Here is a 16,942-nt window from a genome sequence, read left to right as displayed (position 1 = left end):
ACACTTGAGCATACCCGTGATTGGCAGGATTAGAGGCATCGGAGCTTTAACACTTATTTGTAGTGTGGATGGGACAGGACATTTGTAGAACATTAAAATCATGTTAGGTCATGACCTGATTCTCTAATTATGTTGTCCTAATCACAGGAGAAAGTAAAAATTATTCCTAAGAATGCCAAACTATACATTGGCATGGCTAAATTTTCAAGTGTATGTGGACCCACGACTTGGCCCCATCCACAATGATGAGCCAAATGATGTCAAAAAGGAGTTTGGCTGGGACTGTATTTAAAACGTTACTCCCAAATTCTATATAAAGTCAGCACAATGAGAGTATGAAGAAAGTGCAGAAAAACTGAATTAAGATGAACCAACTAGGGCAGGAATGTTGGACTAGGTGGTCTTTTGGGGTTCCTAAAATGTCTCAGACTCTTCAGAGAAGGAAATATCTAATCAAACCCTATCATTATGATCCCAGACCTACCGTTGTCATGGCGAGAATTAACAGAGAAGGCTATATTGCTGTCGATTGGAGTGTATTCGGAGACAAAATGCCTTTTTCTGTTAAAAAACAAAGAAAACAGATCATATATTCAGTATGTGGTTCTCTTGCAAAAATCAATACAACTGTTTTCCAGCATTGTACTATTGCAAAAAATACAGTAATAGAGGTGAATCAGGCGATCCAGTCTGGGTCAGAATTGGCAAGCATTCCACTTTAGGTCCATCTCTAACCAATATCATCACAAACAACAATATTTCACTATAAGCTTTATGCATCTTAAATTTGTCATTTTTAGAAACGAAGGGGAAATTATGATATATCTAAACTCACCTTAAACTTAGATCATTAAGATAAACTATTTCTGGAAATTTAGGGTTTAATGTTTTAGACTAAAAAGTTTGCCAATAGTTTTTTAAAAAATGCAAGTGTAAAGACTGAAAGACCAGACGCTCCCTCCCTCCCGCCCCCCACCCCCAAAACGTCTCTGCATTATTCTCCAACACTACTACTTAGGCCTTCCCTGAACAGACCCATATGGTCACAACTTCTTTAAACCCCTTTCTGAAGGGCCAACTCTGATGTGACACCTGCAAGAAAACCACCAACCCATAATGGCTAAGCTGAGGGACAGCTAGGAAAAGTGTATACATATGAAGCTAAACAAATAGCCAAGTGTACATAATATATAAATATTGTATACATTTCCTTGTGACCTTAGCCATCCACCCTTCATATGTTGTTCATCCTGTTAGATAACCTCTGCAGGGCAGGAACCACATCTACTTCCATGGTCTTCAGTTTAAATAATGTATTTAGGTTTGTTTCCACTTGTGACTATCAAAATCATCTTAGCACAGTATGAATGTTAAAAAGCTCTCCCTTGAAAAGACTTCCTAACCCCAAAATGAACTCCACTTATATACACACAAACTGGGGAAACATAATATTGCGGCATGTCCCAAAAGTCACAAAATCCAGGCTCACGAAAACCACAGGAGGATGTAAATTCCACAGTGAAGGACTGACCCATTACTGAACAGTCACCATCCACATTCAGTTAAATCCATTAGTGAGTTGCTGACTCTCTAATTGCCTTCAGTGAGTCAGCAAAACCCACTTAATCCTTTCACAGCTGTCAGTCAAGATACTTAGAGCTTTGTAACCCAGAAGTCAACTGGTAGCCAGTGTAGATCCAAGCATTAATGTGTTTTGTGGTCTTGTCTACATTAGATGTGTTGCAACACACATCCTATCCGAATACAAAGTTCCTTTAAGATTACTGATCATAATCCATAGATATGTGCCAAGACTTTAGCAGACCTAATGGATCACCATCCCTCTTGGTGACAGGTCTTCTGCTGCAGATGGTTATTCTCACAAGCCCCAGCTTTGCAAAGAGAGCTGCCTGTGAATGTACTTAACAAGTTTACACTTGTCAGACTGGCTAGCCTGCCCACACCGCACTACAGGTTTCAATGATTTGATTGTACTGTTGTAAGATGTTACAGTTCTCTAGGGTAGACAAGCCATTTGTGAGATAACACTTAGTAAGCGGGCTATGTTTACCATCAGTTCAACAGCTTTTGTTTTTAGTTGTGTTTGGAGTATTTTTTTTTTTTAGGGATGATATCAACGCTCATGACCATTTGTCACAAGGCAGTTATTGTTTATTACACTTCCCACTGAATCACATTGTTATGCGTCTGTATATTTACACTTCCACAGCTACAACAAGGGCTTTTGTCAAAAGTTATACATGGAGTTCTATTATTGCCACTACTGAGCCTTTGGAAAACCAGCATAGACAAAAGTCTCCTGCTGTTGCCACAGCACTGTGTAAACCAGGGGCAGGCAAACTTTTTGGCCTGAGGGCCGCATCGGGTTTCAGAAATTGTATGGAGGGCCGGTTAGGGGAGGGGGCGAGGGCCGCCCCCCCCGCCGGGACTCCTGCCCCATCTACCCCCCCACACACACACACACACGCTCCCTGTCCCCTGACCGCGCCCAGAACCCCCACTCCTAACTGCCCCCTGCCACCCCATCCAACCCCTCCTATCATTCCTAACGCCCCCCCCCCCCCCCCCGGACCCCTGCCCCATCCAACCACCCCTTCTCCCTGTCCCGACTGCCCCCTGCCGCCCCATCCAACCCCCTCTCCTTCCTGATTGCCCCCCCCGGACTCCTGCCCCCATTCACCCCCCCATTCCACACCCTCTGACTGCCCCGACTCCTATCCATACCCCCACCCCCTGACCATCCCACTGAACTCCCCTGCCCTCTATCCAGCTCCCCCGCTCCCTGCCCCCTTACCGTGCTGCCTGGAGCACCAGTGGCTGGCGGCGCTACAGCTGCGCTGCCCGCTTGGAGCCAGCCACGCCACCGCGCAGCACAGAGCATCGGGTCAGGCTGGGCTCTGCAGCTGCGCTGCCCCAGGAGCTCACAGCCCCACCGCCCAGAGCATTGCACTGGCGGCGGAGCGAGCTGAGGCTGTGGGGAAGGGGGGACAGCAGGGGAGGGGCTGGGGGCGAGCCTCCCGGGCCAGGAGCTCAGGGGCCGGGCAGGAGGGTCCCGCAGGCCAGATGTGGCCCGTAGGCTGTAGTTTGCCCGCCTTTGGTGTAAACCAACCGGTGAAGACAGGCCTCTAGAGTTTTTCCTCCACTAAGTGTGTCTACACAGCAAGCAAACAACTGCAGATGGCCCAGCTCAGCTAACTCAGGCTTGCAAGCTTCAGGCTGTGGGGGACATTTGGGCTCAGGCTGGAGCCGAGCTCTGGGACCCTCCCCCTTTGCAGGGTTCCAGAGCTCAGGCTCCAGCAGAAGTCTGAATATCTACACTGCAATTTTTAGCCCCACAGCCTGAGCTCTGAGAGTCTGAGTCAGCTGACCGGGTCAGCCACAGCTGTGCCAGGGATTTTTTATTTCCCTGTAGATGTACCCACTTGTTATCTAGACTTTCACTTCCACTGTTGGTATAGTATAGTTTAGTTAGCAACAGGGCCGGCTCCAGGCACCAGCTTAACAAGCAGGTGTTTGGGGCGGCACCTGCGGCAATTCGGGGGTGGCAGGTCCCTCACTCCCTCTAGGAGCGAAGGACCTGCCGCTGAACTGCCGCCACTGATCGTGGCTTTTTTTTTTTTTTTTTTGCTTGGGGCAGCAGAAATGCTGGAGCCGGGTCTGGTTAGCAATGGTGGAAGTGCTACTCTATAGTCTAGATACAACGGTGGGAGTTTTTTTGAAAAATTCTTGGACACAGGTTTATTTTTACTTGCTTGTAACTTTTCAGAAAGTTCCTCTTTGCGCTTGAAAAGTTTCCAAAGCTTTGTCTCAGTCCACAGGTGATTTATTTATTTTTGAGGGGAGGCAGTAGATAGTAGGAGAGGGCTGAGTTGAAGTTTCTTTAGTCATTTTTGTATTATGGGAGAATGAAAAGTATACACACTTTATGCTGAAAGTTGTAAGATTTAAGCTCCCCCAAAACAAAAGACAGAAGAAAAATACTCTAAAGTTAACATCTTGCTAGTTCTCAACGAGGAAGAATCTCTGCAAAGGATAATAAACTGATGGTGTAAATAATTTTCAAATTCAAGTTAGTGAACATGCATAGTAGCGATCTTGTGGGACTTCAGCAGGCCTACCAGAGACCTTTGGGATAAGACATATAGGATTAGATAACTGCACATTCTCCCTGCCTGGCCTGGCACAACAGCTGCTGCTACATGCATTAGATTGTAAAACTCTCAGTGAAATGCACAACAAGATCTTCCACTTGCCTTTGATCTTTCCCTTGCAGGGACAGGTGAAAAAATCAGGAACATGAAAGTAGTTTGTGTAGCCTGCTATTTTCAGCTCTTTGCCACAACTGCATCAGAATTCCACAATTTTCTGAACATTTTACTATACCCCCCAAGAATTCAGTTCCCAACTTTTTCTGTTAGAAGTATGCACCATCCCAATGAGAACAGCTGCGTCCAACAAAAATCTAGTGTTCTGGTGCTCTGTTAACCAACCCTTGCTGAAAACGGTCCCCAGCCAAAACAGCAAAGCTGTGAACTCATCTCTCTGCATTCACTTCAGGTTCCAAACTTAATTCAGGTGGGCCATTTAAAGTGATAATGAATACAAGGAATGTCCTCTCTCCCCAATGCTCTTAAAAATGAAGAAAACTAAATGCAATAGACTATGCTAATAAGTTTAAATGCACAAAGTCAGGAAATGAAAAGAGTTCAAGGATATACAAATTAATGTGGCCATGAAAATATTCAACTGCATATAAATATGGCTAAGTTACTGAGAACTTTGACTTTTCCATTTCTAATGTAATTTAAGATTCTTTTAAAACATACCTATATGGGTAACACTAAATTGTTAACAAGCTATTCCTACACACTGTACATGAAAACAGTACTAGTGTTATCACAAAACTGCTTACTTTCCCAGAGTGCAAAATAATTTTTGAACATGTTAACAGAAAAAATAAATGAGTTTATTTGCATCAATATTGAGCATTTTAAATTGCCTGTTTACCTGTAACACCAGACTCCAAAAATGACTGCAAAAAATACAAGTAAAAATCCCATGTAGGAGATCCACATGATGACATACATAGCATCCAAACCAAGCAAAAGCCAAGGTGCAGGAGGTGGAGGGGGCTGAGGCTTGGGACCACAAACAAGGGAACAGTCCTGACAGCTGCATGGTCCTGTAACATCATCCATAGATTCATTACACCCTTTGGTAGCATTGTTCATAGGACTCATTCCATGGAGAGAAATATCTAAAACCAGAGACATTAATTATAAATGTGAAACTCCCATTTCATTTCTGTGTTTCTTTATTTTTAAAGAAGTGGTATTGTCATCCTCAAATGTTCAAAATTCACAAGTCAGGCCCCACCAAAATCATTAGATATTTGCCATTTGATTTTTGAGCCTTCAGGATGCACTCGCGTCACATTTTCAGAATTTTCTCCACAACCATGAGGACTAGAAACTTACTTTTAAAAATATGAAAGCTGAGATTCTCATATAATCACAGGACCAAAGAAGCTGGGGCTTTAAGAAAAGTCTCCATCATCATAAAACTAGCAATAAAAGTTGTGAACTTTGGCAATATAGAGGTGATTCTAGCGCAAGCTGTATGAAGTGGTTTTTTAAAAAGTATATAAATTAAAATCTATTAATTTTCTTTACTTTTAGCACCAAAATCACACTTAAAACACATGTAACATTTTACAGTGTGCAAATTCAACGTATTTGGAAAAATTTGTAATCAGATATAAAGGGGAAGGATTGCTTACACTACACTAGTGGTTCTCAACCCGCAGACCACTTGCGGCCCAATCAGCACTCAGCTCTGGCCCACGTGACATTCTCAGGGCCATACAGGTAGTATATATGCATATATACGGCCCACATAACACAGAGAGCTGCATGTGTGGCTCACGATGGTAAATAGTTGGCATAAGCCAGTGGTTCTCAACCTGTTTCTGATGAACTAGGGGAAAACCCTCCCCCACATACTTTTAGCACTTGTCTACACTAGAGAGAGGGGTCACGGTTAGGTCCAGCTTCACTAAAAATGTTAACTAACTTTAACCACTTTTCTCACTCCAAGTGTAAACTCAGAAATCTAAACTATTAAGAAATACTGCAGAGATTTTTAAACTGCTTGCCTTTTAAACAGCTCACCTCTTACTACTGAATAAAAGGATCCAATTAGAAGATAGTGATTAGAACAGCAAATTCTGACTATCAAAAGAGAGAATTATCTACCTTGCTATGTTGTTTCAGTGTAACATGGCGCTTCTCAACAACACTAACATTCACCAAGAAGCCAAGACAATTAAAATCCTCTCTAGTTCAGTATTATTATAAAACTATATAGTTTATACTGCCATAATATACTATTCTCATGTTAATTCTAATACATTATTGGATTTTACTACCACAACAATGCATACAATGTAAACACTTATGTTTAGGACACAGGCCGTACACAGAAGGAAAAAAGTTCCATTTCTTACCTGAAAAAATAGGAATGATGCTGAAAGGAGTCTGTCCATTATTCTTACTAAACATGTACTCAATCCAATTGGTAGCATTGCAGTCTTTAGCATCTTTCCCACATAGTATCCCCAATGCTTTAACATTACTTGATGGTGCTTCCACATCTTTGCAGGCATTATACATGGCTAGAAAAAGTGTTATTAGGAAAGTATAAAAAAGTCCATGCTATTAAACAAAACAATGCAATTTTTAAAAGGTTTATTTTGCATTTTGAATTCTGGAAGTAAACAAGTCGAAATTTAGTTCTTTAAATTCACAGAAGATGCCTTAAGCTTTAAACAGCAGATGCAGAATGTACATCCGGGGGGTGGGGTGGGGTGAGAGAGAGAATGAACAAACTGGTGGAAAACTGATTTTATCAATCCTAATGTACTTAATGGAGGAACTTCTAGGGATACTCAACCCTGAGTACCTAAAAGAAGGAGGATGTTCCAGGAGGCCCTCTTAACTACCACATGAAGTACATTTTTATTATTCAACCTTTCATTCCAAATAATCTCGTACATAGCATGAACATAAGAAGCTGACTGAGAGGCCAAATCTACCTTATAATTAAAACTGAGTCAGGAGACCCAGTTACAGTAAGGTTCAAATTTGTAATGTCGATTGAATTTAACTGTTTAACTGGGCTAAAGCCTTGGACAGCTCACACTACAAACTGGAATTACGTTAACTCAGTTGCAATTATAACAGGGCACTCCACACAGTTTCCTTTCAGAGAAAATGAAGCATTCAAGTACAATTTAGAATTTTTACACTTCTGTAAGAATAATATTTGTCTTACAAAATGCAATTTTCTACCACAACTGTCAAAAATGAAAGCGCTACACCAAACCTTGAAGCCACTATATGTTCATGCAAGACTTCATTGTTTCTCTCAGACTTGTATGACAATACTTTGTTAGATTTTCGTAAGAGGGCCTATTTCTTATTACATGTTGTACAGTGTCTAACACAATGGGGACCCAATCTTGATTGGGCCTTTCGGCACTACCATAATATAATAATAATGCAGAACCACTTCAGCAAAACCAGAGGTGGTCATTCTATAACTGAAATTCTACATTCACGTTAATATTTTAAGCAGATTATTATAAAACTTTTCTAAGGGGTCCGTTGCTATAGTTTTAGGCACTTGCCTGGGCTAAGAAAGAGATTCTAAGGTAAGTTACAAGCAAATGTCAAATGATCAAAAGGATAATTTCCACTCCCTCTCTCCCAGTTCCTCTATTGAAAGAAGTCTATAGTCAAAAAGACAATGTGTTTATCTGAAAATCTAGAGGAGTATGAGGAATTCACGATATACCATACTCAAGTAGCATAGTAACTGAACTGGGTTTGCTTACCATTGGCAAAACTCTCTCCAATATAATACTGTAGCTCTGTGATGCTGGTTTTGTTCTCTTTTTTGACAGGATCATAATAAGGTATAGTATTTGTAACATTCAAAAAGTCAACTTGATGTGGACTGCAGGTCAACTCACAGAACAGGTTAATTAAATTATAAAAACAAGATGGGCATCTGCAGAAGAAAAAAAGCCAGTTAAACATTGGATTTGATTCATACATGTACACACACAAATACAAAGAGATTCACTTTGAAGGAAACATTTTACCAGGAAAGGTAAATGTTTCTTACAATTAAAACTACTGAGGACTCAAAATATGAGTAATTCAGTCTTGCAAACTACTCTATTAAGACTTAAGCTTAAGTTGTGCATCTACTAATTACATAATAATTCTAGATTTTCCTAATCAAATGTCACTCCTAAGAAGAGTTGTCTCTCCTAATTGCAATTCAGCAGTGTTGTGAGGATGGACGAAAGGAGTAAAAACCAACTCAGAAACAAACTTAGGGAGTTGCCCTGTTACCACCAAAAATGGCGAGAGCTGTAAAGGTGATGTTTAAATTAAATAGACAGTAGAACAAGTCTGGATTGCTCTTTGCGTGAGGCCCAGACACGACAAAAGGGAGCCCACATTCCCTTGGTGAACAATAGAAAGAACCACTGTGCCCGAATACAAGTTTCTCCCAACCATTCCCCTGAAGTTTTCTTCTTGACAAGCTTTCCCCAGTAACACCAATTTCACTAAGTCACAAAAATACTATTTTCTTTTTGTCAGCTCATAAAAACAGCTAACAGAATGTGCTTTTATTCATTAATAAAATGGGGAGGGATAGCTCAGTGGTTTGAGCATTGGCCTGCTAAACCCAGGGTTGTGAGTTCAATCCTTGAGGGGGCCACTTAATGAATGGAGATATCCTAATTTAAAAGTGCGAATCATTTCAAGCGGTTTGTCAGCATACCTGGAGAGAAACTGCAGAGGCAGCTGCAAGTTATTTTTCAAAGTCTGAAGCTGCTGAACATCGCAACAAACACTAACGTTATCGAAGAGTAAACCTGGGCAGAGTTCCTTAAATAAAAAAAAAAAAAAAAGGTCACAAAGCCATTAATTATAATCAAGTGGGGGGAAAAAGTAGGATTAAGGCATTTAACAACTTCATACATAGATGTCAGTAGAAAGTAACTTAAGAGAACACTAGTCATTCTGCTTCTGTGACAAAGAATTCATAACATTACCATCTTAATTAGAAAGTTGTCAGGACACTGAACTTAACATGATTTGTTATGGAAGAGGGGAAAAGATTTCTTCTTGTCTGCAAGGGACTGTGTGTCTTTTTAGAACTGCATGGACACTATCTAGCTCACCAATTCACCCATACATAAATATAGCATAAGGGTACTGAAGGAGCAGACAGGATGGTATGTACACATCCCAACTGGAATGATTTATTCCTGCAGTTTGTTAGTGTACTTTGATGATAAATCTCAGAAGAGATTCCAAAAGGCAAATTTATGAACCAACAGTCCTGGGCCTACCCCCATCAGCCATTAAACATGAAATATACATACAAAGCAATTTTGTTCAGATTACCTTGAACACTTGGGTTACGTCTACACAGCAAAAATAACCCACAGCAGCGAGTCTCAGACACTGGATCAACTGTCTCGGGCTCGGACTGCGGGGCTAAAAATAGCAGTGTAGACACTTGGGCTCAGGCCCTGGGTACTCAGACCTTCCCCCAGTCTCAAAAAACTAGGCTCCAACCCTAATCTGAGCATCTACATGGATATTTTTAGCCCTATGAGCCCAAGTCAACTGAACCAGCCTCTGAGACTCGTTGCCATGGGGTGTGGGTTGGGTTTTTTTTTTTGGCACTGTGTAGACAATCTACCCCGGAGACCAAAGTTTAATCTGAAGATTTGTTACAGAAACTCAGAAATTGTAGTTCAATGATATACAAGGTACTGGCATGGATTTGGCAGGACCTAAATCATACAAGGCAGTGACATGCTTGAAAGTGTGCACCGATTTTTTTAGGCATAATGCAGAGTAATAAGTATCAGGGGGCTCACCTAAACACTATTAAACAAAGATGTGAAGTCACTGGTGCCATTGCTCAGTTCCATAATGTGTGCAGCCATTTCATGTTTTAAGGCCCAAGAACTTAGATTATTGCAGAAAATTATATTTAGGTCTTATGCACATCCCAGCCCATATTCTATTTACCTTCTAGTTTCTAAAAGAACAGTCCAAAAGAAACATACCTGCATTAAGTCATATCCATCCTTTGGTAATGGTATTGGTAGTCCTGTATATTTGCAGTTATATCTTTTACCTTCAGGATTCATTCCGCACTCCCCATACCAAACACATGATTGTGAAAGTACCTAAATAGAGGAAGTTGTGTTAGACAGTTGCATGGTAAAGAACTATTTAAAACCAAGAGACTTCGTACCAAAATGGCAAATGTTTCAAATCACGGACTTTCAGAAAATTTTTAAATATTTAGAATGGATACAGAAAATATAAAGTAAATATTAGGAGAAAGGCCTCCATCTAGACATTTTTCTTTTAATAGTACCAAAAGCAGAGTACTATCAAACTAGAATCATATCAGTTCAGTAGATATTAGACAATGAAAGCTTTTAAATAGCACACAAGAAAAAGCTAAAGCAAGATCAGCAGACAAGAAAAAAATCAGTTTAATTTCTCTCTCACACACACACACTATCACTTTCCTCCTCCAGCAATACATACACATTTTCCTGGCTTAGCTAGTTAAACACACACACTTGCCCATTTGTATTCCCAGGGAAAGCACATTTACTACCCTGTTGGTACACAGTGATAGGATAGGTGTGGGAAATCACATTGGCAGGGCTATAATATGCAAGGGTTCTAGAGAACTCCCTATCCCACATGGGTAGTACTTTTCAATCAAATGCTGGGTAATATGGAAAAGCACTTGCTCATATGAGTTAAAATGCTCACAGGTGACAGCAGTTTGTAACCATTACTGTTATAAACCCTATAGAGAATATTTTGAATCTAATGTATTTGTATGCTGCAGAAATGCATCAAATTAATGTGACAAGTTGATTTATTAAGATGGGAAAGCTGAAATACAAGTTTGCCATCAGTAATTTGCTATAATTACAAATTCAGAGAAGACGGAGCATAAACATTACAGAAAGAGCAAGGATTATGTAATGCAAAAGTTTCTCAAGCATGTCTCATTCATCACATGATGAATGAGACATGTGGTCACGGCAAAATTCAGGGAGTTGTGCTATCCATCAGCAGCACTCCCCTCCCCCTCCTAGCTTAAGCAGATTGTTTGTCACCAACGTAAGAGCAGTGCAGCGTTCCCCTATTTCTATAGCTGTACTGCTTTTAATTAGCTATAGAAAGGAATTTGAGGTCACTATTAGCAATGCACTTAAAGTTTACTGCTAGCAATGAAGAAAGTTTACTTGGTACTAGCTCAAAATTTACATTGCAGTATATTAAGGGGAGAAAAGTTGAAGGGACCTCTTTTTGGAAAACTTAACCTGAAATGCACAGAAGACCACATCTGTATGCCTTTCTTCCTCCCTTTCATTTTTTTTTTTTTTACATGAATTAATACAATTTTTTTACTAGTCCTTTGGATTCTACCGTATGTAACTGAAACTGTAGAATTTCTGATCTCTTCTATCACCATCAAACAACTAAATTGACAATTCAAAGTTCATCTACTCTGGCAATTTCAACACATGTATCAATGTACAGTACTGTACCCTATCATCCTGTTATTCCAAAAAAGTATTTTAAACAGCCTCTAACCCTTTGCAAAAATATTTTTGCAAATATATAATATAAGCAACACTTGAATGACATCACAAACACACATTCAGTACATATTTCTGCAAGCTTTTCCGTTCTGAAAGTTGGATAGGACAGTTTTACAGATAAAGATGGGGCAGAAGTTTTCTAAACAACCTTTACTAGTGTTTGTCAATCATCACATGCTTATACTGCAAGGACAAACTCCTATGTCTTGTGCTTAACCATGAATAACTTTGTTCACTAATCCAAGGGACCCCTGACGGTCTCCAAACATAACATCTAAGGACTACACAGAATTACATTAAATGATTCCACAGCATCCAATACACTAAACATTTCTGTATTGGATGACAGACACAGAAACACACCCAAAAGATGATGAAAAAAATAATGATAGGACATTTGTCAAGGGAAGAAAGAAACTGTACTTACATTACAGTAATTGTGGTTCTTTGAGATGTGTTGTCCATATATATTTCACTGTTGGCATGCAATCAAGTCTAGATTATTTTGCTCAGCAGTGTATGTTTGGGGCTGCATTTGCACACCAAGTGTCTCCAAGTCTCCAGCCAAGGACATTAAGGGTGAGGCAGTCCCAACCTCCCCTCAGTTCCTTAGTATCTGGGTTCTGTATGGCTATCAGACTCCATAATAGCAGGGAAGGGGGGTTGATCATGGAATCTATCTGGATATTAGGTCTCAAAGACCCACAGTTACTGTAGGTTAAATATCAACTTCTTTTTTGAGTGATTGTAGGACGGCCTTACCAAAATTAGGGTCAAATCTGGATGCTTCCACAATAGAGTAGCACTGTACGAACACATATCTACTCTACAAGCACCCAGAATGGGAAAGTTTCTGAAAGAAGCAACAGAGACCGCTTGTGCCCTAGTCAAGTGAGCTGTGACTCTTACAGGCAGGGTTAAAAATCAGTCAATTTCATAGTTTGATACAAGCCATTATTCAGTTAGAGTGTATTGAAACAGCCTGTACTTTAATCCATATGCTATGAATGACCTAGGGCAGTGGTGGGCAACCTGCGGCCCGTCAGAGTAATCCGCTGGCAGGCCACGAAACAGTTTGTTTACACTGACCATCCGCAGGCACGGCTACCTGCAGCTCCCAGTGGCTGCGGTTCACCATTCCCGGCCAATGGGATCTGCGGGAAGTGGCAGCACACACGTTCCTGCGGTCCACACTGCTTCCTGCAGCTCCCATTGGCCGGGAACAGCGAACCACAGCCACTGGGAACTGCAGGCAGCTGTGCCTGCGGACAGTCAATGTAAACAAACTGTCTTGCGGCCCGCCAGCGGATTACGCTGACGGGCCGCAGGTTGCCCACCACTGATCTAGAGGATGCTCTAAACGGCTTAGTTCTGTTTATACAGAAAGAAAGCACTCTAAGGAAATCTGCATGTGGTTTTGAGAAAAAGGTGGATAATCTGATGTAAATGAAAGACTATTTTGGGTAAGGTCTTAATGACATCCTGTCCTTATGAAAAATGATATACGGAGGCCCTACGATCGAAGTTTGCACCTCCTCTGCACTCCTGGCTGATGTTATGACCAAGAAGACTGTTTTAATGGAAAGAAGGAACAGGGAACATGTACCCAAAGGTTCAAAAGATAAGCCTATTAACCCCTTGAGGGCAGTATTCAGAGCCCAGGGAGAAAGATTCCATAACTGTGTGCCGGGGGAAGAGGGGAGGGGGATTTGTAAACTGTCATAAACCCTTTAAGTGTAGATTCATAGAGTTTAAGGCCAGAAGGCACTATTCGATCATCTTGTCTGCATCTGCCCAGACAACAATGCCTGTGTTGAAAGGTGGAGACCTGCAAGATGTACCCTCAACAAGCTCATGGAAAGTTCAAAGTTCTTTAAATTCAGGAGACAGTCAAGTGCATTTGGAATCTATGTTCAAGATTCCAACAACTGGCCTTGTGGCCAGGCCAGACCAGACCACACCACGTGGCGGACAACTGTGTAATGTAGACAAGGCCTTAGAAAATGATTTACAAATGGCCCATCTCTTTAACGTGTTCCTCTCCCAGACAAACATCAGGTATGCCCATCATTTAGAGGCATTACAGCTTCACATGAAAGGCAATTTTTTGAAGACTGGAGATTAGTGTTCAGTCTTAAGCAACTGATCCCAGTACTAGTGGTAATTCACAGGCAAACAGACCAGCAGTTTCCTTACAAAAAGGGAAGAAAGGAAACACTAGCAAATTACTATTCATTAAGTACCTATTTACACAGTAAACAAACAGACCACACCCTGTGCAAAGAGGCTGGTAGACATAAGTGGTGAGAAAGAATTGAGGGGTAGTTGGGGTTGCTCCACCCTTGATTAGAAGCAGAAGGACATGGAAGGGGTAAGGCATAGCCCCAACAGATATAACTTAGAGAATATTTTCACTTCAAGGTCCCAGAAGCAAAGACAAGGTTTTCATCTCGAGGCCAAAAGACCAAAAACATCAAGACATTTGATCACGGCCTTGGATAGACCATACTACTCATCAAAATAATCTAGACTCGAGTACATTGGGGACATGCGCACCAACAGTAGAATATATACATGAACAAACTCTGAAGCTTTGTCTAGGGCAGGGCTGGATTTCCAATTAGGCACAGTAGGTACATGCCTAGGGGCGCCGGCGTTCTAGGAGCACCTAAAAATTCAAAGCTGCTCCCAGGTCCTGGCAGGGGACAGGGCCAGCTGAGGGGGAGACAGCCCCACGCAGCCCTGCTGGTGCGCTCCTGCTAGCAGGGAAGGCGAAGCACCCGCGCCCCCCCCCACCCCCCGTGGCAGGGGAAGAGCTCAGCAGTCCAAATCAGGGGGCCATGCTGGGCAAGTGGGTCCGGAGGGAGCCTGGCCTGGACAGGCCCCACTCCTGGTCGAGCCTGGACCAGCCCCGGCCACGCTGCCAGCTCAGCCCAGCGGACAGAGTCACCTCCCAGCAGGGCCAGTGAGTGCGGCCACGGGGCACGGCACAGGAGAGTGGGTCTCTGGGGAGGGTTGTGGGGGGTGCTGGGTAGTTTGTTGGGCGTGCTTGGCAGTGCGGAGTGGGGAAGTCTGTGCGTGTCTGTGTGTAAATCCAGCCCTGGCCACCTGAATACACCTCTACCCTGATATAACGTGACCCGATACAATACAAATTCGGATACAACGCGGTAAAGCAGTGCTCCGGTGGGGCGGGGCTGCGCACTCCGGCAGATCAAAGCAAGTTCGATATCACGTGGTTTCACCTATAATGCGGTAAGATTTTTTGGCTCCCGAGGACAGCGTTAGATCGGGATAAAGGTGTACATACATACCTAGGATTTTGAACAGCCCAAGCAGCCACCTTACTACCATGGCCACACTATTTCTAGCACGTTGCTCAAGCAGAGCTAGTGAGTGTATATGTCTACCTGACCTTGGAATTACACCCCCAAGCTGCATTGTAGACACAACATTATATGGTAGTTATACAAATGCTTTGATGCCAGACTATAACCAGCTCTGCAGAACTGACTTCACCATGCAATAAAGAAATTTTCTTCTCAGTGGTGATTTAAAAAGAAATGGTGTTGCCACCTTTTTAATTGCGCCATCCTGGTACCCATTCTTGATGTTTTTATTATATTCTTTACTACTTGTTCCACATTACTAATATTGCAGTCATCATTGGGACAGATTTTCTCAACTGTATCAGAATGAAGGTTGGATGCTGTGAGAAGTATTTGAGTTTCTTTTCGCTACTAGTCTAATTAACTATCATTGTTAATTGGATGGAGAGCCAAACAAAACTCTGATCTCTTTTTCCCAACCAAATATCAGTTTCTGAATTCCAACTCACATTTGAGAGAAGTAATACATACAAATAAAATTAAAGTCTTGCTCACTGGATTTGGGGTTGGAGTTTATTAGAACAATTTAGTCAGCTAGATCATGAACCTGGCTACCCATCCAGATTTCATCCTTCCAAAAGGGAGAAAATTCCCACAAGCTGAAGGACCTCCATCCTTACAAATCTTTATTTATGTCAACGGATAAAGGATGCAAAGAAGTTTCCCTCCATGTGTCGCAAGTATTTTTTTGCTGGCTTCATATTCCAACATCTCATTAGTTGTACTTCTTCTATACGAGTATACAGTGAAGTGTACTAAAAGAGTTAAGTACAAAAGATATTTTTTCATGAATATAAGTTAGATTGTGTGCATATATGGTATGCAGGCAACAACTGATTGAACCAAGCATCCATGAGCATTATGCATCTTCAGCTGGAAAGTTATCTGGGTGAATTCACAAGCCTTAAAATACATAATAGGTCATGGAGACTGCAACAGGAGGTCCCAGATTCAAGTATAGGAGCATAGTAAAATAAAGGCAAGGCCATACTACACAATGTGAGAGAGCAGAGTTGAGATTTATGTATGATAAGAGGCCCATTCATTGCACACCAAAAGCTCCAATTGAATGGGAACTTTGGTGCACAAAGAATGCAGGATCTGGCCCAAAGAGTTTACAATTCAATTCTACCCACTCATCATATTTTTGCATGATGTTTCTGATAATTTCCAAGTGCACGCTGACCATGGCACCAAAACGGATTTAGCAAGCAAAGACGGTAAAGAAAATAAGCCGTGGCTTGATATAATAAAAATCACACTGGTGGTATTTAAACTATTAACTCCAAAATGAACATAAATTAACTGTGTGACTGGGGGAATCTCAATTTTCAGAAAACGGTACAAAGTAACAAGTGTTACATATATGTAAAACTTAATACGTAGAATTATGAATCAAATACAGAAATTAGTACTTGTATTTTTTCTAATCAATAAAAACAACTTTTATCTATCATTTAAATGGTGGATTATAGTGTTGCTGAATCATGTTGGTCCCAGGACATGAGACAAAGTAGATGAGGTAATATCTTTTATTGGATCAACATCTATGGGCAGAAAGGACAAACTTTTCAGCTTCACAGAGCTCTTCCTCAGGTCTAGAGAAAATAACCAGAGTGTCTTAGCTGGTTACTTTCTCCAGATATGAGGAAGAGCTCTGTGAAGCTCCACAGCTTGTCCGTTCTACCAACAAAAGTTGGTCCAAGATAAGATATTACCTCACCTACCTTGTCTCTCTTAAATGGTGGTTGTCACTACTAAAGAATCAAGCACAATTACACAAAGACCAGAAAAACCCAGTACC

At 41.5% G+C, this 16,942-nt stretch overlaps 1 protein-coding gene across 1 annotated transcript in view; it reads right to left on the bottom strand.

Moving 5' to 3' along the window:
* NPC1 (NPC intracellular cholesterol transporter 1) overlaps window positions 1-16,327 on the bottom strand; it is a 42,757-nt gene extending 26,430 nt beyond the window's left edge. The window contains exons 1-7 of the mRNA XM_065398315.1: window positions 16,271-16,327; window positions 10,181-10,303; window positions 8,878-8,984; window positions 7,916-8,091; window positions 6,527-6,694; window positions 5,029-5,278; window positions 485-561 (exon numbers count right to left, since the gene is read on the bottom strand). Of these exons, the coding sequence (XP_065254387.1) occupies window positions 485-561; window positions 5,029-5,278; window positions 6,527-6,694; window positions 7,916-8,091; window positions 8,878-8,984; window positions 10,181-10,303; window positions 16,271-16,327 (958 nt within the window). The remainder of the gene's footprint in view (window positions 1-484; window positions 562-5,028; window positions 5,279-6,526; window positions 6,695-7,915; window positions 8,092-8,877; window positions 8,985-10,180; window positions 10,304-16,270) is intronic.
* Between the last annotated feature and the right edge of the window lie 615 nt (window positions 16,328-16,942).

This window comes from Emys orbicularis, chromosome 2 (assembly GCF_028017835.1).
Source record: "Emys orbicularis isolate rEmyOrb1 chromosome 2, rEmyOrb1.hap1, whole genome shotgun sequence".
NCBI classification, from domain to species: domain Eukaryota; kingdom Metazoa; phylum Chordata; order Testudines; family Emydidae; genus Emys; species Emys orbicularis.
Note: the sequence above shows the minus strand (reverse complement) of the source record. Positions and strands in the feature narration are given on the sequence as shown.